This window comes from Dama dama, chromosome Y (genome assembly GCF_033118175.1).
Source record: "Dama dama isolate Ldn47 chromosome Y, ASM3311817v1, whole genome shotgun sequence".
Lineage (NCBI taxonomy): Eukaryota > Metazoa > Chordata > Mammalia > Artiodactyla > Cervidae > Dama > Dama dama.
Window position 1 is genome coordinate 13,565,456 of NC_083715.1, and position 24,030 is coordinate 13,589,485.

Below are 24,030 nucleotides of genomic sequence, written 5' to 3' on the forward strand. Positions count from 1 at the left end.
AAACCTGTCTGCTAAACTTCTTAATACTATCACTGTACACCCCCTTGCTTAATAAAGGCTCATTATGGAGTGCCCACTGTCAAACCTAACTGATTTAAAAGACAAACAAACAAGGATCCAAAGAACTATAAAGTTTTTGAAAATTTAAAAAGGTTGCCATGGTGGATTCTGAATATTAAGGAATATTCAAACTCACGGATACATAGGCCTCAATATATATTCACGTGTTCAACCTTCTGAGACCTAAAACGGTAAAAGATCTGACTACTTTCATGTACAAAACATTAAAAAGCATACACACACACGGTTCAGCCTTGACTTACACCTCAGGGTCTTCACCCTCAGCTGCAGGGTCCTTAAACTGGATTTCATCATCATCTTCAGTTTCAAAGGTATCTGTGTCACTAAGTTCCACTAAAAATACAATAAGAGCATACGCTTAAAAATATAAAATCAAGGTGTTACTAGATTAATTGCCTATTTAAAGAAACAATACTGGATTACTACTAAAACACTGAAGTGTACAACAGACTGCTTGTAATCAAACTTCGATTCAACAGTTTCATTCCAAGAAAAATCTTCCCAACTGCAAACACATCACAGAGAACAAACTCACAATGAAACTGCTAAAAGAAGTTCACTGCCAAGTAAGTATTGATCTGATTCCCAATTATCTTAGTATTTCTTAAACGACCTAATTGTCATCAGAATCTTCACTCTTACTTAAAACCACATAACTTGATAATAAAATGCACTCTAATAGAGTAAGTAAAATTGCTATCATGTCCAAAATGTGCGTTTAGTGCACTTCCTCTTTTTGGTTACTAGAAGTATTTTCATCTTTCCAAGCTTACTAGAGGAATACTTTTGTCTTTAAAAAATAAAAGGGATATCTTTTAAAAGCACTCTCCACAAAACGCCACAACAGTACTCTGTATACGAAGAAAAACTGAATACTCCTCCACAAAAATCAATACCAGTACCATAACTGTTGTCATCGAGTAGCTGAAACCAGCTATATAATCTCTTAAGCATTGTTAAGAGGCATTCCTTTAACAACTCGTATGTATAAGTCTAGAGCCCGTAAATTTTTCATTCCCCACCAAAAGAATATACTGCAGGAAGATAATCCATTACTAAGTTCTTAATATACTGAAGTATTTAACACATAGTTAAAGAGGATTGAAGCATATTTGTAAAAATACATAAAGAGAGAGAATCCTGAAACAACTGCTTCACCTAAACACTAATTAGCAAATGCTATGAGAAGACAGGGAAATGTAAAATCTTTGATAATAACTACCATATTCTGGAAGCTCTCCATAAGCCTTCAGACTTCTAGCTTCATCTGCACTGTACTTTAAGATTACATCTGCTCTGTTATCCTTGGAGAAGAACAAGGAAGGATCAAAATTGGTTATGCAAAGAATCATCAGCTGTCTCATAAATTACTTTCAGATAAACACACTTATGTGAAACCTCACCATTCTCTCACCTTCCTTCTATCATCCGCACACACGCGCACACACACACACACACAAGTCCTCGTGATGAAGTCTGCATGCATGACCAAATAAAATATAGACTAGGAAAATGATGTATATAATGCACTGAATCAAAAGTACGAAAAGGAAACACGGCGGCGGGGCGGGGTGGGGGGGGGGAATGCTGTGGCACTACTGTCCTTGTTCACTCTCTAACACTGTAGTTCTAAGTGAAGATGGTATTGTTACCCAAGAGAAACCTTTCTATCACCCACAGTTCTTAGAGTATCTTACTGATTTGCATTGTTTGTGGTGATTTAAAAAGATACCTATATTCTCCTAAAACCTGACAGGCTTGGAGTGAAGTCCTTGTGTGTTTATAAAGCTCTTCTGTGTGCTTCTGATGCAAATATGCCTGTGAAGTACTGCCCTAACAAAGTTCACTTTTCTCCATTTTAAAGACGCCCAGTCACTGACAGAGCAAACAATTCTGAATGCTTACAATTAACCTAGAAAAGGCCTAAAGAAAGGCAACTGAAAATATCACAGTCATAAAACTGCAGTGTAGTAGAAAGCAACACTTCTCAAACTATAATGTGCACAAAAAAACATGTAGGTATTGTGTTAAAAGTCTCAGTGCAACTCAGTAGGGAAGAGATTAGCTAATAACGTACTAAGATACTTCCACAGAGTGGGGGTGCTGCTATTATCTTTACAATATGATTTCAGTAACAAGGGTTTGCAATTATCCACAGCAGATTAAAAATCAGAAGAGCTGTTTGTGGCTATCACTTTGAAGTCAGTACCTCAATCCCTTATAGGATTAATATAATTGTGGTTACACTGCCCGTGAAACAAAGAATTAAACTGGGAACTAACAATTTTTCCATTCCTTTCCGGGGTTATATGTAGTTCAACTAAAATAAATGCACATGAAAATGATGCACATTTACAGAGTCTATATTTTTACTCAGCACATATGAAAAATGGAAAGGTTATAAATGGATGATCCAGATCAGAAAAACATACAAAGGAAAAAAATTCAGTAAAGTTTCAGGATATAAAATCAATATGCAAAAGTCAGTTATAGTAGTAATGTGTCCATACTACGCAAAGTAATGTACAGATTCCATGCGATTCCCATAGAAATTCAAGTAGCAGTTATTTTCAGAGACAAAGCTATATGGAACCGCAAACAATCCTAACCACCAAAGCAACCTGGAGGAAGAATAAAGCTGGAGGACACACACTTCCTGCTTTCCAAACACAACTGTCCCAACAATATGTCTCCGGCATTTCACCAGTAATATGGACTCTTGGGACAAAACTCATCACTCAGAAATAAAATTTTTCAAAGACAATCAAAACCCATGAAGGGAACCAAGATCTCAGTATAGAAAAGACATCCTCTCCAATAAACAGTACTGGGAAAACAATACTTAACATATAGTGGACGCCTTTCTTACACCACAAACTGCCTGAAATTACCCTGAAGTAGATCAGAAATTTAAACACAGGCCTGAAACCCTCAAACTACTGGCAAGAGAACGCAGTGCAAAACTACCAAGTGCCGCTCTTGCTCTTTGCTTTTTGTATACGACACCAAAGCCATAAGCAACACAAGCAAAACCTACTCAGTGGAACTACATCACACTAAATCACTTTTGCACAGAAAAGCAAATTGTCAACAACAACTACAAAAAGACAGTGTACTAGATCGGTAAAAATATTTGCAAATGTTATGACCAATGAGGGGATAACATCCAATGCAGATAAATCCTGCCATCTGGAGCAACTAGGATGAAACCGGAGGGTAGTGTGCTAAGAGAAACAAGTCACACAGAGAAGGCAAACACTGTAGGACCTCACTTATATGTGGAATCAAGACTGAAGACACACTAATCAAAGTTCAGGGATGCTCCTAACCTCTCAGCTTCGAGTCACCTGGATTTTCTGCACGAGCCTGAAATGAAGAGCTATCAGTCGCCTGGCTTAGTATCAAAGGTATACCACTGCAAGCACAGGGCCTGAATGCAGAGGATGAGAGGCCTGCTGGTTTTTAATGAAACCTCAAACACGGGCTGTCTGTGATGTCATAAAGAAGCATCCAGTGGCCACAGGCAAGGAAAAGATTCATGCCTTACACAATCTGTTTCAGAAATCACTCAACAAACAATGGCAAGAAAAAAGCCCTGGGAGAAGAAATCGGATCTCCCGTCTCACCATGTTATATTTGCACTTTTGAGTTTTCAACAAAAACAGAAACAAGAACAAACATGGGACGTACAAAGAAAAAGGAAAATGTGTTCGCTCACATACCAGAAAATACGTAGGCAATACAAAGCATGACTGAGAAAGCCTACAAGCTGGACTTAACAGAGACATTACCTCGGGTAGCATGTGTGAAAAGAAGACAAGAAACAGTGTGCATAATGTCGTTTTAATTGTGAAGAATATTTCACTAGAGAATCAAGACAAACTTATTCTTTAAAAGAAAACTAGTGGAGATAAAAAAGTCGCTTTAATCACTAATAGAATGATCACACCAAAAAAATCAACAGGGAAACAGAAGACTGAAATTTACAAATCAGCACATCTTAATTATTTACAGGAAACATGACTTGATAATAGAATAGAGAGAGAAACATGACCTGATAATAGAATTATTGCACTTAAAATTTAACTGGGCACATGTGATGGGTTTGACTTCTGTCTCACAAGTCTTAGTACAAACACTGAGGTCATAGCGGGCAACTAACAAGTAGCTTTTTAAGCATTCATCTCAGATTTATAACATACACTCTAAATGACCTAGTCTATGTCTTACCCTTCTCCTACAAGCCAAACCCCCCCCCCCTTGGAGATTAGAGGTTTTGCCTGACTTAATTGCATCATCTTACAGCAGTGATTTCTCAAACTGCGATTTGAGACCTTGAAATTTAAAAACTGCAACTGAGAACCCAACATAAATTACTAAATTTTTTTTAGTGAGTAATAATGCTAATGAAAATCACTCTCATATGCTACTGTTCTATTTCAGCAAAGGGTAGTTTACAAAAGTATTTAAAAAGCAAAATGGGCGGAGTCCTCTGGTGGTCCAATGACAAGGACTCAGGGCTTCCTCAGATGTATTCTGGGTTCAATCTCTGACTGGGGATCTAAGATCCCACGAGCTTCAGCGCCATCAAAAATTAAAGGAAAAGACAAGTGAAAGGAAAATGAATAATCTAGCTCTGTGAAATATATATCATAAAATATGAAGATACCTTCTCATTTTACTGCAGAATACTGAAAACGTCAGCCTGCACCAGAATCACTGAAAACCTAGCACAGAGGCCTGACTACACCTGGACTTTAAAGAAGGACAGAAGGATGAGCTCTAGTATTTATCCAAAATTATAAGAGAATATTTATTACTTATTATATTTAAAATAAAGAAAGAAACAACCAGTCTTCCCACAAAACACATGTACCGTCAGCCAGCCAGAATCCTATCATCTTAAACACTGTGGATCATAACAAATTTGGATGCCAGAAGGATGAGACTCATAACTGGCTAGAACAGGTCAAATGCATTTTATTGCATCATCTAGATACTGATATTAATGATTCTTAAATTCAAGATTATACACTTACACGTAATTCTTACCTGATAGTCTCGAAGACCAACCAATATAATATCTGAAGAATTTATCCAAACCTATAAAAGAAAACTCATGCTATATTGTATGTAAAATGCAAACAATAGTGTTCAATGTAAAGCAATACTTAATACAAAAAATATAATTCATTCGGTCTGTGAGAAATATCTACTAATGAATTACAGCAAAACTACAGTTGAGTGTGTGTGTGTATGTGTGTGTGGTCTGTGTGTGTGTTGTGTGTGCATGTGCATGTATGTGTGTATTATCTGTGTGTGTGCTCATGCCTACGAGCATCTGAATGTACAAGAGCATAGTTCTTTGTCACGTGAATTACTTTTATTCACAAATCACTCTGGACATTTTCAGTTCTTTTCAACAAATGAAAATAAGTCATCTACACAAATACAGTCATCTAGTTACCAGTCGACGTCAATTCAGGTTCCCAAACCACTAACTGGAAGAGAATGACTCAAGAGAACAAAACTGATTTTTAATCCAAAAAAGTAGGGTTGAAGGAACTTTTAAACAATATGGTCAATCAACGTGCCAAAATTACTAAATAAGATGCTCTACCATGTTCCAATTTCAAATGTTCCTAACAACACATACAGCTGTTCCCACAAAGCAAAGTCTTACCCAGGACCAAATGTTAGGTTTAGTTAACAATTGGACTTCTGTTGTCTGAAAAATAATCTTCAGGTGTTTTATTTTTCTTGCTTTCTTTCTTTCTTTCTTTCACGGCTTACCATTTCCATTTGGTTCATACACGGACTCTGTCTGTTTCCGCAAGAGCAAACATTTCTGGCATAAGTCCAGTCTAGGTGTCACAAATCATTCTTTCTAAATCTAAGTCCTAGTATTAAAGTTATCAAGCATTTTCTAATTTTATGCGTTTATATTGCCATATAAATCACTATTCTTGAAGTCTTCAAGAATTCACCAAATTCAGTCACTTGGAAGCACAGATAAATGTTTTAAAGGTAAGCTTTGGACTAAAGGAAAATATACCTCCACACTGACCTTTTTTCTCAAGCTTCCTCGGATATGACATATCCTTGTCACACCGTCAAAGCACACTGCTTCCAACCGTGCATTTCCCAACATTTTGGTTACCTGGGCATACTCTTAGGAAGGGGCAGAAAAGAAAAAAGAAAAACAAAACCGTAACATACTGTCCAGTTTTCCTAAAAATGCAACACTTGTGATTAAGTTGGTAACTTCACTGTGAGTGCTAACTTTAGACCAAACCATAATTTAAAACAGAACAAAAGGTTCAAGTATGACAACAAATGAGAGCTGTCTCAGGGGACATATATTAATGTTATCCACAAAAATGGGAGAACTCTTAGGCTCTCAAGCAATGGCTACGGTCTCATTCAGCTAAACTGATGCACTTATCCTCTTGTTTTCTGAGCAAGTAAAAGTTGACAAAAGTGAAGCAGTTAATCCAAAATCACAAACGTTATTTCCACGAAAAGCTATCGCTACTGGGTATATTTAAGTCATCCACTAATTTGAGAAAATCAGTTCAGTCTTTGTCTTCACGACTGCATGCTCCACCTCTGCACACCAAAGTGGCTCACTTCAGACTGCGCCCTACATGCTGGCTTAGCAACCTCTCATGCTGCATATTTGCAAAATCTTGCCTCTCCTTTCCCTCATTAACTCTACTGATAAGCAACAGCAGGCTGATCACCAACGAACATTTGCTTGAGGACACACTGATGCTTATTCTAAAGTCCTTAATAGAGTATTTCAAGATAAAGCGTCAAATGCTTAAAGACAATTCTATCTAAGCATAGTCAAGAGGCCACCAGATTCTACTGTCAGTTGAAGACACTGACATAAGCATTAGCCAGCACGGGATGACGTCTTCTTGACTTTAAATGACAAACGCAGGCATCAGAATAGAGAAAGAAACAGGCAGTTAATATAAAGCAGGTACATTACTAAAGGTTTACTAAGGACAAACATCAAAGTGACAGCCACTGCAGCCACGATATTAAAGGCGACTGCTCCTGGACCTTTCAGGTATGATATAAATAAAGTCCCTGATGATTATACCGTGGAAGTGAGAAACAGATTTAAGGAACTAGATCTGATAGACAGAGTGCCAGATGAACTACAGACAGAGGTTCGTGACATTGTACAGGAGACAGGGAGCAAGACCATCCCCAAGAAAAAGAAATGCAAAAAATGCAAGATGGCTCTCGAGGAGGCCTTACAAACAGCTATGAAAAGAAGGGAAGTGAAAACAAAGGAGTAAAGGAAAGACATACCCATTTGAATGCAGAGTTCCAAACAATGGCAAGGAGAGATAAGAAAGCCTTCCTTGGCGACCAGTGCAAGCAAAGAGAGGAAAATAAAAGAATGGAAAAGATTTCTTCAGGACAATTAGAGATACCAAGGGAACGTGTCATGCAAAGATGGGCTCCAGAAAAGGCAGAAATGGTATGGACTTAACAGAAGCAGAAGATATTAAGAAGAGGTGGCAAGAATACACAGAAGTGCACAAAAATGATCTGCCCGACCCAGATAATCACCAAGGAGTGATCACTCACCTGGAGCCAGACATCTTGGAACGTGAAATCAAGCGGGCCTTAGAAGTATCACTACAGACAAAGCTAGTGGAGGTGATGGATTTCCAGCTGAGCTATTTCAAATCCTCAAAGATGATGCTGTGAAAGTGCTGCAGTCAATGTGCCAGCAAATTTGGAATACTCAGCAGGGGCAAGGGGACAGGAAACGTCAGTTTTCTTTCCAATCCCAAAGAAAGGCAACGCCAAAACCTCTCAAAGTACCGCACTGCTGTACTCATCTCATACGCTGGCAAAGTAATGCTCAAAATTCTACAAGCCAGGCTTCAACAATACATGAACTGTGAACTTCCAGATGTTCAAACCTGGTTTTCTAAAGGCAGAGGAACGGAGATCAAATTGCCAACATCCACTGGATCATGGAAAAAGCAAGAGAGTTCCAGAAAAACATCTATTTCTGCTTTACTGACTATGCCAGAGCCTTTGACTGTGCAGATCACAATAAACTGTGCACAATTCAAAAACGTTGGGAATACCAGCCCACCTGACCTGCCTCTTGAGAAATCTGTATGCAAGTCAGGAAGCAACAGTTACTGGTGGATGTGGAACAACAGACTGGTTCCAAGTAGGAAATGGAGCATATCTAGGCTGCACATTGTCAACCTGCCTATTTAACTTCTATGCAGAGTACATCACGAGAAATGCTGGGCTGGATGAAGCACAAGGTGGAATCAAGACTGCCGGCAAAAATTCAATAATCTCAGATACGCAGATGACAGCACCCTTGAGGAAAGATCCTCTTTATGAGAGTGAAAGAAGAGAGGGAAAAAGTTGGCTTAAAGCTAAACATTCTGAAAACAAAGATCATGGCTTGCGGTGCCATCACTTCATGGCAAATACATAAGGAAGAGTGGAAACAGTGGCTGACTTTAGTTTCGGGGCCTTGAAAGCCACTGCAGATGGTGACCATAAGCATGACATAAAAAGACGCTTGGATGGAAAGTTACAACCAAACTATACAGCATATTGAAAAGCAGAGACATTCCTTTGCCAACAAAGGTGCATCTAGGCAAAGGCTATGGTTTTTCCAGCAGTCATGTATGGATGTGTGAGACAGGACGGTAAAGAAAGCTGAGTGCTGAAGAACTGATGCTCTTGAACTGTGCTGTTGGAGGAGACTCTTGAGAGTCACTTGGACTGCAAGGAGATCCAACCAGTCCATACTAAAGGAGATCGGTCCTGGGTGTTCATTGGAAGGACTGATCTTGAAGCTGAAACTCCAATACTTTGGCCACCTGATGTGAAGAGTTGACTCTTTCGCAAAGACCCTGGCAAAGATTGAGGACGGGAGGAGAAGGGAACAAGAGAGGATGAGCTGGTTGGATGGCATCACTGACTCAAGGGACATGAGTCTGGCTAAACTCCAGGAGTTGCTGATGGACAGGGAGGCCTGGCTTGCTGTAGTCCACGGCGTTGCAAAGAGTTGGAAATGACTGAGCGACTGAACTGAACTGAACTGCTCCTTGGAAGAAAAGCGATGACAACTCTAGACAGCATGTTAAAAGGCAGAGATATTACTTTGATGACAACGCTCTGTACCGTCAAAGCTCTAGTTCTTCCAGTAGTCATGTATGGATGTGCGAGTTGGGACCATGAAGAGGGCTGAACGCCAAAGAGTTGAAGTGTATCAACTGTAGCGCTGGAGAAGACTCTTCAGAGTCCCTTGGGCAGCAAGGAAATCAAATCAGTCAATCCTAAAGGAGATCAACCCTGAATATTCACTGCAAGGACTGCTGCTGAAGCTCCAATACTTTGGCCACCTGATGCAAAGAGTCGACTGCAAGGAGAAGACCCTGATGTGGGAGGGAAAGCAGGAGGGGAAGAGAACAGGACAACAGAAGATGAGACGGTTGGATGGTATCACAGGATTCAAGGGATAAGCGTCTGAGCGAATGCAAGGGTATGGTAAGGACAGGGAACCCAGGTGTACTGCCGTTCACGGGGTCCCGCAAGGGTCACAGACATGGCTTAGTGACTGAGAAACAACTCCCCCAAAGAGATTCTTGTCTCATCTGTCATTATCCTGAAAGGTAAATGGGATTCCAACTATGGACAGTCCCTTGCATCACAGGCCATGAACCCAGCTCAGTACTCAGGGCTGCTACACAGGAGAAAAGAACAAAGAAAAGATAATGATAATTTAAAGACTGGCCCTGAAACACACTTCTAACGTAAGGAAAAAATATGAAGGTCAAAGACCAGATTATCTTTAGAAACACATCATGTTTCAAATAATCAATAAAAATATTTGTGTTTGTTCCTGAGCGTGTGTGTGTGTGTGTGTGTGTGTGTGTGTGTTTAGTGACTTGCACTATGCAGGAATAACTACATGGCTTTGTTATGAAGTGCTGGAAATGACTGAAACAAATGGACAAATGTTTATGGTGGTTATATATACACCAGCTCAACAACAGAGAATAGAATTTTCAATTGAGAGAAAGGTATGCACAAGAACTGAACAATATGCTAACTTCAATTCATTTCAACATCCACATATGGCTCCTGGCTATTCCTGAACAGGGGTTTGCCCAGTGGCTCAGCCATGAAGAATCCACCTGCAAACGCAAGAGACAAAGGAGACAACGCACTAGACTTCCGGGCCAGGATGAGCCTGTGGAGAAGCAAATGGCAACATACTCCAGTATTCTTGCCTGGAGAATCCTGTGGACACAGGAGCCAGGTGGGCTACAGTCCCCGAGATCTCAAAAGAGTCAGATGTGACTAAGCGCAAGCACTGGGGCTAGAACCGAGTACCTACCAAGTGACAGTATAATGCTAAGGTTAAATTTCCTGTGACCATGCTACTGGAGTTACATAGGAGAAAGGCTTCGCTCTTACGAGATGGAATATTTAGGGCTAAAGTCCATAACTGTATGTAACGAGACCCGCCTAGAAGAAAGTTTAATATGTTAGGAGGACTTTGACAAAGGAGGCAAGAATATACAGTGGAAAAAAGACAACCTCTTTTAACAAGTGGTGCTGGGAAAACTGGTCAACCACTTGTAAAAGAATGAAACGAGAACACCTTCTAACACCATACACAAAACTAAACTCCAGTGCAGTAAGGATCTAAATGTAAGACCAGAAACTATAAAACTCCCAGAGGAGAACATAGGCAAAACACGCTCCGACATAAATCACAGCAGGATCCTCTATGACCCACCTCCCAGAATATTGGAAATAAAAGCAAAAAGAAACAAACGGGACCTAATGAAACTTAAAAGCTTTTGCACAACAAAGAAACTATCAGCAAGGTGAAAAGACAGCCCTCAGATTGGGAGAAAATAATAGCAAACGAAGCAACAGACAAAGGATTAATCTCAGAAATATACAAGCAACTCCTGCAGCTCAATTCCAGAAAAATAAATGACCCAATCAACAAATGGGCCAAAGAACTAAACAGACATTTCTCCAAAGAAGACATACAGATGGCTAACAAACACATGAGAAGATGCTCAACATCACTCATTATCAGAGAAATGCAAATCAAAACCACAACGAAGTACCATTACACGCCAGTCAGGATGGCTGCTATCCAAAAGTCTACAAGCAATAAATGCTGGAGAGGGTGTGGAGAAAAGGGAACCCTCTTACACTGCTGGTGGGAATGCAAACTAGTACAGCCGCTATGGAGAACAGTGTGGAGATGTCTTTAAAAACTGGAAATAGAACTGCCATATGACCCAGCAATCCCACTTCTGGACATACACACGGAGGGAACCAGATCTCAAAGAGACACATGCACCCCAGGGTTCATCGCAGCGCTGTTTATAATAGCCAGGACATGGAAGCAACCCAGATGTCCATCAGCAGAGGAATGGATAAGGAAGCTGTGGTACATATACACCATGGAATATTACTCAGCCATTAAAAAGAATTCATTTGAATCAGTTCTAATGAGATGGATGAAACTGGAGCCCATTATACAGAGTGAAGAAAGCCAGAAAGATAAAGACCAATACAGTATACTAATGCATATATATGGAATTTAGAAAGCTGGTAACCATAACCCTACATGCAACACAGAAAGAGAGACACAGATGTACAGAACAGGCTTTTGGACTCTGTGCGAGAAGGCGAGGGTGGGATGTTTTGAGAGAACAGCATCGAAACATGTATACTATCAAGGGTCAAACAGATCACCAGCCCAGGTTGGATGCATGAGACAAGTGCTCGGGCCTGGTGCACTGGGAAGACCCAGAGGGATCGGGTGGAGAGAGAGGTGGGAGGGGGGGTTGGGGTGGGGGAATACATGTATATCCATGGCTGATTCATGCCAATGTATGGCAAACACCACTACAATACTGTAAAGTAATTAGCCTCCAACTAATAAAAATAAATGAAAAAAACAAACAAACAAACAAAATGGTAGGAGGAAAATGTGCATGTTCCAAAAGAAAGAATAGAAGAAAGCACTGAAAATTAGTGAGTCTAAGTTATAAACAAAATATGGGAGTTGCACTCATATTTCATCTCCTCTGTGGGCTTAGCTAAATATGAAAGGGGAAAAAGTAAGTGCTTCAGTCAGTTATTTTACTCTTATTTTAGTCTGCACTTACTCAAGTAAGAGAGAGTCAACTATTCTGTTACTTTATTAAATATGATCATGCACTAGTGACATTGGAGTACTGAGGGGCTGAGGTCTTGGCATGGATTTCTCATAGTCTACTGAAAAATGAGTGCAAAAGTAGGCGATTTTCAATGTTGGCAGCCAGGCTTACTCTGCTCCAAACACTACAATTCACTGTCATTTATACCATGGTTATCCACAGAATAAAAACAGGACACCTTGTTTACAGAAATGCCACATTGTAAACCTGCATGAGAAAAGAAATAGTGTACAATAAATTAATACAGAAATTATGGAGAAATATAGGGCACTGTAAATGGGGAAAAGATGGAGATACGAGGGGCTTCCGTCGTGGCTCAGGGGTAGGGAATCCACCTGCCAATACAGCAGACACTGGTCTGACCCCTGGTCCAGGATGAACTCACATGCCTCCCAAAGACTGAGCCCCTGTGCCACAGCTATTGCGCCTGTGCTCTACAGCCTAGAAGCTGCAACTACTGAGCCCATGCACTGCAACTACTGAAGCCTGGTCTCCCAAGAGCCTCTGCTCCACAAGTGGAGAGGGCACCCCGATGGGAAGCTCGTGCATTGCAGCTACAGAGCAGCCCCTGCTGTCCTCATCGAAAGAAAAGCCCATGCGCAGTAAAGAAGGCCCAGCACAGCAAAAAAAAAAAACAAAAAGAAAAACACATAAGCAGATAAAAATCATTTAGATGAAGAAAAACAAGGGAGTTATCAGACAACTCCTCAGCATTATGACTAAGACATGTTTCAGATCAAACTGTGAAATTCACATTACTAGAAAAGGTATAAGTAAAGAATTCTTACCTTGTCCATCTTCTTTAAAGACTAGGTCTCTATTTTTATATTCATTCTCCTTCTTACCCTTACGCTTGTTTCTGCCTCCTTTACCTAAGTGATTAAAAAGTGAATAAAAATTGAAATCTAATCATCTGTATAATAGTTTACAAACTCAACTGTAAAACAAACGAACATAAGCTTTGAAACTTTACAAAAACACAGGGGAACAAACAGGTTATCATTTAAATAGCAGGAAAATATTAACAGACCTCAAAAGAGATTTACAATTTAACCTAACTTGCTTACCGATTAGCCGCTTACCAATTGCCAATGACGTTCTTCTAAATCGCTTAACAGCTAATATCAACCACATAACACATTACCAGAGATAACCATTAGCATTTTTATTATCCATGCTTTCCAATTAAACCTGGATTCTATACATTCTCTTCCACAATTTACTTTCCAATTAATAAACCAAGACTACTCCATATATCTGTAAAGGAATGGAAACTGAAAAATCATATGTAGAAACGTCTTCAGTTTGGCATGAGCGTTAGCAGCTGGTTTAAAAGTCCCACAGAAGGAAGACGGGAGCCACCCAAGGCTGGACTGAAGATAACATTAACAAAAATGTATTGAACATCTATTAAGCACCAAGCTGTACTAAGTCAGCATTCATAAAGTCAGTCCTATTCTCTTCAGGATACACAACCCAATGTGGGCATCTGAAACTTCATTCCTAAAAACAGAGGAGGAAACAAGGACTGTTTCTCTTGTTACAAATGCACACTTATTTGTAAGCTAAAAGTGAATTAAATAGATTAGAAAAAAACAAGTAGAAGTGGTTTGTAATTTACCTAACACATTATGAAAAAGAGGTTTCTAGAGTTTGCCTGGATAGTTAGCAGGAAAACATTTGCTTGCTAGAGAAAGGCTGTGCCAGTTGGTTTGGGGAATGTAGAGAGCACTGAACTCAAAGGTGAAAAATTTGACCCAATGTGGCAAACCTTAAGGAAGCCTTGAGAGCTAACATGAAGTGTCAGGAATGAATAATGAAGAGAGGTTTGCTTCTCGTGTAATGTGAAATGTGGTGCTACTCTGAAGGAGATATTCTCACTCCTAGCAGTTCCAGTTTGCCAGGAGGCATTACAAGAATATTAAACATGACTCAAGAACAACTCAGGTCTCTAAAAAGGAGAATTCAAGGACTGACTGTCCCAGGGCTCTGCTTCAGTTAGCTTAGAAGTACCGTTTTGGAAGTTACAAGCAGAAGTACTGTCAAATCTGGTTATTTGTGAACTGTCTGACTCAGAATAAAGACAAATAGAAATACACAGTGCCAGCATCTATTTTACTGGATAAGAAGGCTGAACACGTTGGGATATGTGTGCGTTCTAAAGAAGGTTAAGGTTTGTGACAGGCAGAAGAAAGTAAACTGGCAGACATGAACCTAAACGTGCAACAGCGTTTTGCCTCCGTGTTTGCAAAGCAGTCTTTTCACCAGTAGTCAACCGCGCACAAAGTAAACTACTGACAAGTATTTACTAGACCCAAAAAGAGAATCAGTGTGTCACAAACAACAGCTAAGGGAGAGTCTTCGGAAGGGATGAAGGCCTCAGGGACGAAGCCTCAGCTGCACGAAAGTAGCCTTCTGCCAGTTTACTAACGGCCTGCAGTTAAACTGGCATGAATCCAAAACTAATCGTATTTTCAGCTCCGTGTAAAACTGACAAAAGCGGAGAGGAAATTATCCCGCTATGTCTACAGAGCGGGAGGAAGCAGGAGCCGCTTCCTAGCTCCTCTGTGGACTGTGGAGTCCGCTCAAAGACCTCAGCCAACCACACAATGGAGAAACTACCACTGACCGCGGCAGAGCAGACCCTGGTGCCAGGAAGCCGAGTCATTACCTTTATTCTTGGGCATAGCTGCAACGGCAGGCTCACTGTTTCCAAGCAGCTTCCGGTGCCGCTGCCGCTGGCAGGTAATCCTCCGAGGTTTCCAAGGAGCTAACCTACACACTCCGACTTGAGAACTCGCGCGAGAAATCGGAGCGCAGCCACGCCTAGCAGCAGCAAAATGGCGACCCAGCCAGTGTCACGTGGTTAACGTCACTTTCCCCGCCTCTGACGCTATGGGCCTATCCTCCAAGCACAGTCTCTTCCGCCCTACGGAGCACGTGTAGTCCAAACCCACTGACTTCCTGGCACTCAACAATGTGAGGGACGCTGTGACAGATTGCAGTAGGCAGGTATAGATTTTTGGAGAACACTGCGCTGAGCGAGATGTGTCAATATAGTGGAGACCGCATGCATTTCCCCAACTAGAAAGGGCTTGAGCTGACTCAAACTACTGAGTAGACTTTTGCTATTTTGTAATAAGTGCTCTTGACCATTTGCTCTCTGATCGTTTCTTTGTTTGAATTGTATGTGTTGTCTTCCTTCTTGGAGAAACAAATTCCACCAGGAGGCTTCTGTTAGAAATATGGTACATAGTACACTGGTGGAAGAATTAAAGAGAAAGGGTATAGATGTCTCTCAAAAGATTGAGCCCAGGATCATTACAGACCCCTCTTAGGTCCACCAAGATTGGTGTATCCAGATGTCGTATCCAGTGTCAGATGGGTAGAATAAAGTTTAAAGTTAGTGTAAACAAACAAAATAAATGGATAAAGAATAAAATTTAGAAATATCAAAAACTTTCTCTTCAGAAATGTTCAGGATTGTTTTTCATAGTGATGGAAGTGATGGATAGTTTCACCTATTTTAAGTATGAGGAAACATTCGGGACTACGTGTTACTTCACTTGAACTAATTTATGCAAGACGCCCTACCTTTTGACGTGAGAAACCACTATTGTCCATGTGCTTTAACCACTAAAGAAAAGTCACTCTTGATCGACTTAAGGAAAGACGTCAAAATCTACTGCAGTTGTCCATCAGCAGTGCATGCTTGAGAAACTCCGGATGGGAAAAACATGATGAAGCATTTCTGTGCTTGGGTCTATGGGTCCCTAGATGGTTAAGATGAATATGGGAATGGAAACTTTAGTGATTCCACATGCTTGCCTAGAGAAACGCTACAATCTCTTGCTTTCAATCCTTGTTTGTTTGGCGTGTTTTTTTTTTTTTTTTTTTTTCTTTGTGATTATCAGGAATGTTTACGAAAGTTATGTGTTTCACTACATATAGTTTCTGCGTTAAAGAAGGTTGTATATGTACTGGCTCTGCCCCTGCGTCTGCCTCTAAGCCTCCTCTCAAAACTGTGTGAAAGACCATTTCCAGCCTGTGGTCTTCAAGTTTCCTGAACTTATGATTTTCTATTTATACTATTAATTATTTATGATATTTTATCAACAATACTATGATTTCCCTCACTTTTGCTTTTTGTTTTGCCTCAAGGTCAAAACGGTGTATGGAAAGTTGGTTTCCTTCAATCATGCCCTATAATCAATGAGCCCACATAGCAAGGATTGACAATTGATACTTTTTAGCAGAATTGAGGGCTTCCCTGGTAGCTCAACCAGTAAAGAATCCACTGCAATGGCAGGACACCCCAGTTTGTTTCCCAAGGTTGAAAGATCCTCTGGAGGAGGCATAGGCTACCCACTCCAGTATTCTTGTGCTTCCTTCATGGCTCAGATGGGAAACGATCTGACTGCAATGCGGTCAACCTGTCTTCCGCCCCTGGGTTGGGCAGATCCCTCGAAGAGGGCGGAGCAACCCACTCCAGTATTCTGGCCTGGAGACTACCTGTGGACACAGGAGCTTGACGGACAAGAGTCTATGATGTCACAAAGAATCAGACACAACTGCAAAACTAAGCATACTAGAAACCAAAATTTATTTTTGTAAGAAAAGTGCTTGAAAAGCTTGATATATGGAGGTCTGACTAAGAAAGTGTATTTGACCCTGAAAAAAATTCAAAAAGCAATGAACTTTTACTCCTCTCTTGTCTATAGAACCCTAGGACAACTGGAGTGTCTGTTCCCCTTTCAGAGGCAAGTTGTTCTGGTAGAATATGTTAAAAGATTAAACAAACAACATATTCCTAGTGACATGCTGCTTTCACCAATGAAGCAATGTGGAATTCAAGATCAGTACCAAAGCAAGAGCAAAACTGCTGTCAGCTGCAGTTGTAAGACATGACCTCCAAAGAGAACTACATACGTGCATATAAATGACTGACTGAATTATCTTCCAGTACACTATAAAACTACACAGACAGTATTATAAAGGATTTTGCTTTTCCAGTCAATAGTACAGGAGTGTCTTTGAGTTACTGATAGCTTTAATAACCAAAAGCAGTGACCACTTTTCAGACGTTCCATCCAAAGTCATTTGAACAAAGCTGTCAACTTGTCCCCCTTACTAAAAGCCACATGTTGATAGTAGTAGTGGTAATTAGTCACTAAGTCAAGTCCACCTCATTTTTACCTCCATGGACCATACACCACCAGGCTCCTCTGTCCCTTGGATTTCCCACACAAGAATAATGAAGTGGGTTGCCATTCCCTTCTCCAGAGGATCTATCTTCCCCACCCAAGGTTTTCCTAACCCTGGGTCACCTACATTGGCAGGTGGATTCTTTATCTTGTCTTTCATGTATGCTAGATCAAACTTCTGTCAAGACTGGGCTTGTTCAGGACTTCCTTAGTGATCCAGTATCTTAGAGTCGCTTCTCCATGCAGGGGATGTGGGTTATATTGCTGGTCTGGGAAAATTCCACCTGCTGAAGAGTAACTAGGCTCATGGGTCACAACTAAGGAGTCCATGCCCCACAACAAATGAGCTCATGTGCTGGAAATAGAGCCAGTGCTCTGCAACAAGAGAAGCCACCACATGAAGAAGGCTGTGCCTCACTTGCCACAGCTAGAGAAAGCCCTTGGGCAGCAATGAAGACTAGGCACTGCAAAGAAAAAATGAATACAAATTAAAAAAATAATACTGATACAAAAACTGAAACCTTAGAGAAAGACTGAGTCTGTGGAAAATAGAAGTGTAGTTATATATACATAGTAACAAGCAAATATTCTTTAATGTTGAAAAGACATAAAATAGGTATTCTTCCACACATGATGAAATAATACTCATTAGTATGAATTTATCAGAAAATAAAAATGGGCAATAGTTCCACCAGGAGAAGAGGTCAAGACATCCCAAGCATCAGTGTTCTAATTTGTGTTTTGAATATCTCAACCTAGGAATCATCATGTCACTCATGTAATTCATATATATATATATATACACACACACATATAAAATAATTCATATATACATCCCCTTTAGCCCCTAAGCTCTCTGTTCTGCAGCTATGAGCATATTCTCTTTATATTTCCTTTGAAGCCACCTGGACTTTCTTTTTTTATTTTCTAAAAGATGATATACGTTTTCCTTGTTATAATTTCTGAGGAGACTTCTCCTTCTACACAGACACTAAGAAAATTTTAACATATTTTCCGTTAATAGAATTCATGCTTCCTCTGCCCTAACCATGTTTACCATTCATGTGCACTGCATTTGTTTCAGCAGGCTCTTTAGCACTATCATCTTGAAGCTCTTTTTGCCTTTCTTTAATTTGGTTATAAAGCTCACAAATTTGAAGAGCACATTAACACCTCTTCTCTAACGTGCCCTGCTAGAGTTTGGTGAGCTCTTGGTGAGTTTCAGGGTTTCACTTGCAAAGCCCTGCATTACTCTTGGGGCTGTAGAATCTTCTGAAACTGAAGGAGAGACTACAAGTATTCCAGACTACTTTGATTATGACATATTTATCTAAAGAATTAAACAGTTTTTGCCTTCCCCCCAGAAAACCTTGCCCCTAACTCCTAATGTTCTTACTGATTTTATTGTGGCAATCTGGTAGAACTGACATTTCTCAGTGCTCCCTAATTTCATCAGTAAGCTTTTCTGAGATGAGAACACGTTAGAATTAGTTTTTAAATTAGTCCTAGCAACAGCAATCAGAGAAAAAAGAAGTAAAAGGAATACAGACTGGGGAGGGAACAAAAAAGAAAAAAAAAAAGAAAAACACACCTCTAACTGTTAGCAGATGTCATGACCCTCCAAAGAGAACACTAAGGATGCATGCAGAAAATTACTTGAGCTAATCAAGGAATAGAACAGTTGCAGGATACAAGGTTAATACTCAGGAATCCCTTGCATTCCTATACATTAACAATGAAAATTGAGAACGAGAACTTAAAGAAAGAATCCCATTCAGTATCCAATGAAGAGAATAAAATATTTAGGAATATATTTCCCTAAAACGAAACCAAGGATCTGGTAGAGAAAACTCAAAACCCATGTTGAAAGAAATCAAACATGGCACAAATAGATGAAGAAATGTACCATGTTCTTGGATCGGAAAAATCAATACAGTGACAATCAGTATACAACCCAACGTGATCTGTTGGTACATTCAGTCACCATAGGTACTCTTAGATTCAACCGTGGAATCCCTATCCAACCACCAATGGTGTGTTTCACTGACCCAGAACAAATAATTTCACAATGTGTGTGGAAACACAAAAGACCTCCAATGAGCAAAGCAATCTTCAGAAACAATGGAAATGGAGGACCTGGCCTTCCTGACTTCAGAACTATATTACAAAGCTACAGTCATCCAGACAGCAAGGTACTGGCCCAAAGACAGAAATTCAGACCAATGGAACAAAATAGGAAGTCCAGAGGTGAAGCCACACACCCACAGCCACCTTATCTTTGACAGAGGAGACAAAAATATACAACAGAGGAAAGACAGCCTCTTGGACAAGCGGTGCTGAGAAAACAGGTCAATCACATGCGAAGAATGAGACGTTCATTCCCTTCTAAACCCACAGACGAAAACAAATGCAAGATACATTAAAGACCGAAGCGGAAGACCAGAAATTATAAAACTCTTAGAGGACAACATAGGCAGAACACTTTCCGACAGAAATGACAGCAAGATCCTCTATGACCCACCTCCCAGAATAATGGAAATTAAAACAAACAAAAGGAACCTACTTAAACTTCTAAGCTTCTGCGCAGTGAAGGACACTAAAACAAAGGTGGAAAGACAGCTTTCAGAATGGGAGAAAATTGCAGCAAATCAAACAACTGCCCAAGACATGATCTCCCACATATATAAGCAGCTCCTGCAGCTCAATGCCAGAAAAACAAAGAATCAATCAGAAAGTGGGCAAAAGAACTAACCAAACGTTTCTCTAGAGAAGATATAGAGATGACGAATGAGCACACGAAAGATGCACAACATCAGTTATCAGAGAGAGGTAAGTCAAAACCACAATGAGGTGTCATCTTACGCTGGTCACAATGACCATTACACAAACGCCTCAAGCAAGAAATGCTGGACAAGTGAAAAGGTAACCTTACACTTTTAGTAGAAATGCAAACTGGTAGCGCCACAATAAACCGTTATGAGTTCTTAAGAACCTTGACCCAGCAATCCCACTGCTTGCACACACCCCAGGGAAAGCAGAACTGAAAGAGACACATGTACCTCAATATTCATCACAGCACAGTTTACAATAGCTAGGGCATGGAAACAACCTAGATATCCACTGCAGATGAATGGATCCGGAAGTTGTGGAATATATACACACTGGACTATTACTCAGCTGTGAAAAGGAATGTATTTGAGTTAGTTCTCATGAGGTGGGTGAAACAGGAGCCTGTTCTACAGAGTAAAATAAAGTAAGAAGGAGAAATACAAATACTGTATAGTCATGCGTAAGTATGCAATTTAGCGAGATGGTCACAGTGATCCTACATGCAGGGCAACAGAAGACAGAGATAGAAAGAACAGACTTTTGGACTCTGTGGGACAGGGCAATGGTGGGATGATTTGAGAGAATAGTATTGATCCATGCCCATTACCATACAAACAGATGACTGGTGCCAGTTCAGTGCATGATGCAGGGCACCCAAAGCCTGTGCTCTGGGACAACAAAGAGCAATAGGCTCTCTGGGGAGTGAGGTGGGAGGAGGGTTCTGGATGCGGGATCACGTGTACATTGGTGACTGACTCTTGTTGATGTAAGGCAGAAACCACCCCGATAGTGTAAATTTAATATCCTCCCATCAAAATAATTGTTAAAACTGAAAAGGTTGCTTTCTGAAATTGCAGTGTTGGGAGTTCATGGTCCAGCATATTTTCTAAACCTTTGTAAAAATGTCTGATTGGAAAGAGGGTAGTGTCAAATTACCGTGCCAAGAACTGTGTTCCCACACTCGAAAATCCCACAAAACGGAACTGTCAATATTTTAACTGTCCATTAAAATACTACTTTGTTTTCACCTCCAGGGCATCTTATAGAATGTTTCAAGTGACTGGAGAGGAAACAAAAGAGATCATTCACCTTTAAGCAGCAATTAATGTGGGACAGTCAATTGTGAATAAAGTTCCTAGGCCCGATAAAAATTTACCCATACAGTTTCTTTTTTTGTTCATTTATTTTATTAGTTGGAGGCTAATTACTTTACACCATTGTAGTGGTTTTAGCCATACTTTGACATGGATCAGCCATGGATTTACATGTGTACCCCATCCCGATCCCCCTCCCACCTCCCTCCCCATCCGATCCCTCTGGGTCTTCCCAGTGCACCATCCCTGAGCACTTGTCTCATGCATCCAACCTGGGCTGGTGATCTGTTTCACACTTCAGAGTATACTTGTTTCAGTGCTATTCTCTCAGAATATCCCACCCTCATCTTCTCCCGCAGAGTCCAATTTACCTATACAATTTCTATATGACATGTATCAAAAGAATTCTTCCATGGAAAACTGCACATAAGCAACTCAAGATGAAACACTAGGCCTCAGTTACTAAATGGCAAAAAAAAAAAAAAAAAAGTGCCATCACCAGTGTTTCCCTTTATTCAACTTCTTACATGGAAATACTACAAACTGGCTTCTCAACAACCAAGCGTTTTGGTTCCAGATATGGGAAGTCTAGGATCAGTGTGCTGGTAGGGTTAGGGTTCTGGTGAAAATCCTCCTCTGATTTGCAAGCTCTGAGTTCTGTCACTGAGGTTAGCTTGCTAAGAGCAGAGATTGATTTCCTATGAGTTCCTCTGTGGTGGCATAATGACACCCCAGAGGGCCTGGCCCCAGTATTATCATCTTCTGGGGTTAGGGCATCAGTGCACAAGTTTTAGGAAAATAAAAACAAAAACCAAACACCAAACAAGCCTAAAACAATCAGACCATGACAACTAGCAAACATAATCTGAGTGTCGATTAAATCTCTGGACAGGCCCATATGTCTTTGGGAAAGTCCACAGACAAGTTTTGCACTATGTCATGTGTGAAGATTCTGGTATTTTTGGCAAAGGGTTGAAGACCGATATGTACAAAGCCTAAATAACAGGAAGTTTTGATTATCCATGAAGTCAACTACTCAAGTTTGTTTCTTCAGAGTATGAAAACCAGTCCTCCATCCCAAATACATTCAGCATATGACTGTTCAGGAAGTCCATAGATTAAGCACCAAAATCACATTGGTGAGCCTTCTTCTTGGGATTAATTATATACACCCTCGGTTTTTAATCTTGGGAAAGAAAACTCTAACAAAGTGAAATGAAACCAGCTGAAGGTTGACTCTCCTTTTTTATATTACAGAAACCATCTAAATGTGTATTCCTATAAATTCTCCAAAGAAATAAGTTTCAGAAATTACTTGATGAATGGTCTCTCTCTACACACCAGTAAAGTTCCATTGAGGTCATTAAACTAGCCCTGAACTTCATTTCTTCTGACTACAGAGGATACTTTCAAATCACACTGTTTAAAAGCAAGGAGACTATCTAAAATTGCCGTAAAACACACACACAAATACACCAGTGACATAAAGCAAGGCCAAAATATATTGAGTGCAACAATTTCCTGTATTTTTCAGTGGCTGTTCCTTCCTTTCCCTTATCTCAGCTAAGGGGAAAAAAATTACGAAAGTCTTAGTCCATAGAATTTACTTATGGAAGTAGATTTTCACACGTACAGTTTGATTCTATTACTCATCAAATTCACCACTATCTGGTTACACCACATATGACTTTTGAGAGCGAAATATATTTTATCTGTAAAGGATCATCTACTTATTTATCCTTCATGGTTGTCATAGTTGAGAAATGTTTAAAATGCTAAGTAAAAACACTTTCAACATACAGATCAAGACTTTCAATGTTTAGAAAACTGAGTATTACTTAGTGTCAAATTTCTGCAACTTCTAATCACATGTATTGAACATTAGGACTCCAAACTGTCTTCTGAAAGCTTCGCTGTAGAAATGCCCTTCTTACCATAGTGGCAACACCAAGTTTTGAAAAGAATATATGTTACCAAACAATAAGATTACACTTGGGCAATGTATATAAGAAAATAGCCCTTTGCATTAACTCAAATGCATAGTTCTCCTTGCTGTATGTACATTCTATCAAAAATATCAAGAAACCTCTAGATAACTGGGATACGTAGAAAGACTCTGCAAACAGATGAGTTCATACGAGGGCATATGATGCTGAGGCAATTTATTCAAAACATTCGTTAACTGGAGGTAAAATAGGGGAGGAATCTTCTCTCTTCTTCTTCCTCTCCAGTGTTTTGCAGCACAATTTGTGGTCTTTACCCCTAAGTTCGATTACATTGAAAGAAGCAAGTGTTAACATTTTACTCAAAATACTTCATCAGTTTTTTTTAAAAATACAGTACTTTAAAACAATTAAAATAAACCATGTTTATTTAAGGCCCATCAAACTACATTCATACTTAATTTTTCTTCTTCTTAGCAGGTGATGACCAAAATTCCAACTGTAGCATTATCCTCAACCTTCTGAGTTCAATTCAGATCTGTAAGTGAAAAGAACATCAGATCTACAGAAAAAAATAATTCTAATCATGCATAAAGGATCTTCCTACACTACTTGGAAAATCAAT

At 39.9% G+C, this 24,030-nt stretch overlaps 1 protein-coding gene across 1 annotated transcript; it reads right to left on the bottom strand.

Moving 5' to 3' along the window:
• Positions 1-319: 319 nt before the first annotated feature.
• Positions 320-15,022, bottom strand: LOC133053606 (eukaryotic translation initiation factor 1A, Y-chromosomal-like). Its single transcript, XM_061138158.1, has 6 exons — positions 15,007-15,022; positions 13,124-13,207; positions 6,149-6,252; positions 5,134-5,184; positions 1,304-1,385; positions 320-414 (listed from the first exon to the last, which is right to left on the bottom strand). The coding sequence occupies exons 1-6, from the start codon at positions 15,020-15,022 to the stop codon at positions 320-322; spliced, it is 432 nt and encodes a 143-aa protein (XP_060994141.1).
• Positions 15,023-24,030: the final 9,008 nt, after the last annotated feature.

What these genes read in the sequence shown, in the direction of transcription:
- LOC133053606 (XM_061138158.1), bottom strand. An exon ending in CTTTAAAGAAGATGGACAAG is followed by an intron (nt 6,253 to 13,123) that starts GTAAGAATTCTT and finishes CCCCTTCCTAAG; the next exon opens with AGTATGCCCAGGTAACCAAA. An exon ending in TGGAGAGCTTCCAGAATATG is followed by an intron (nt 415 to 1,303) that starts GTAGTTATTATC and finishes TTGTATTTTTAG; the next exon opens with TGGAACTTAGTGACACAGAT.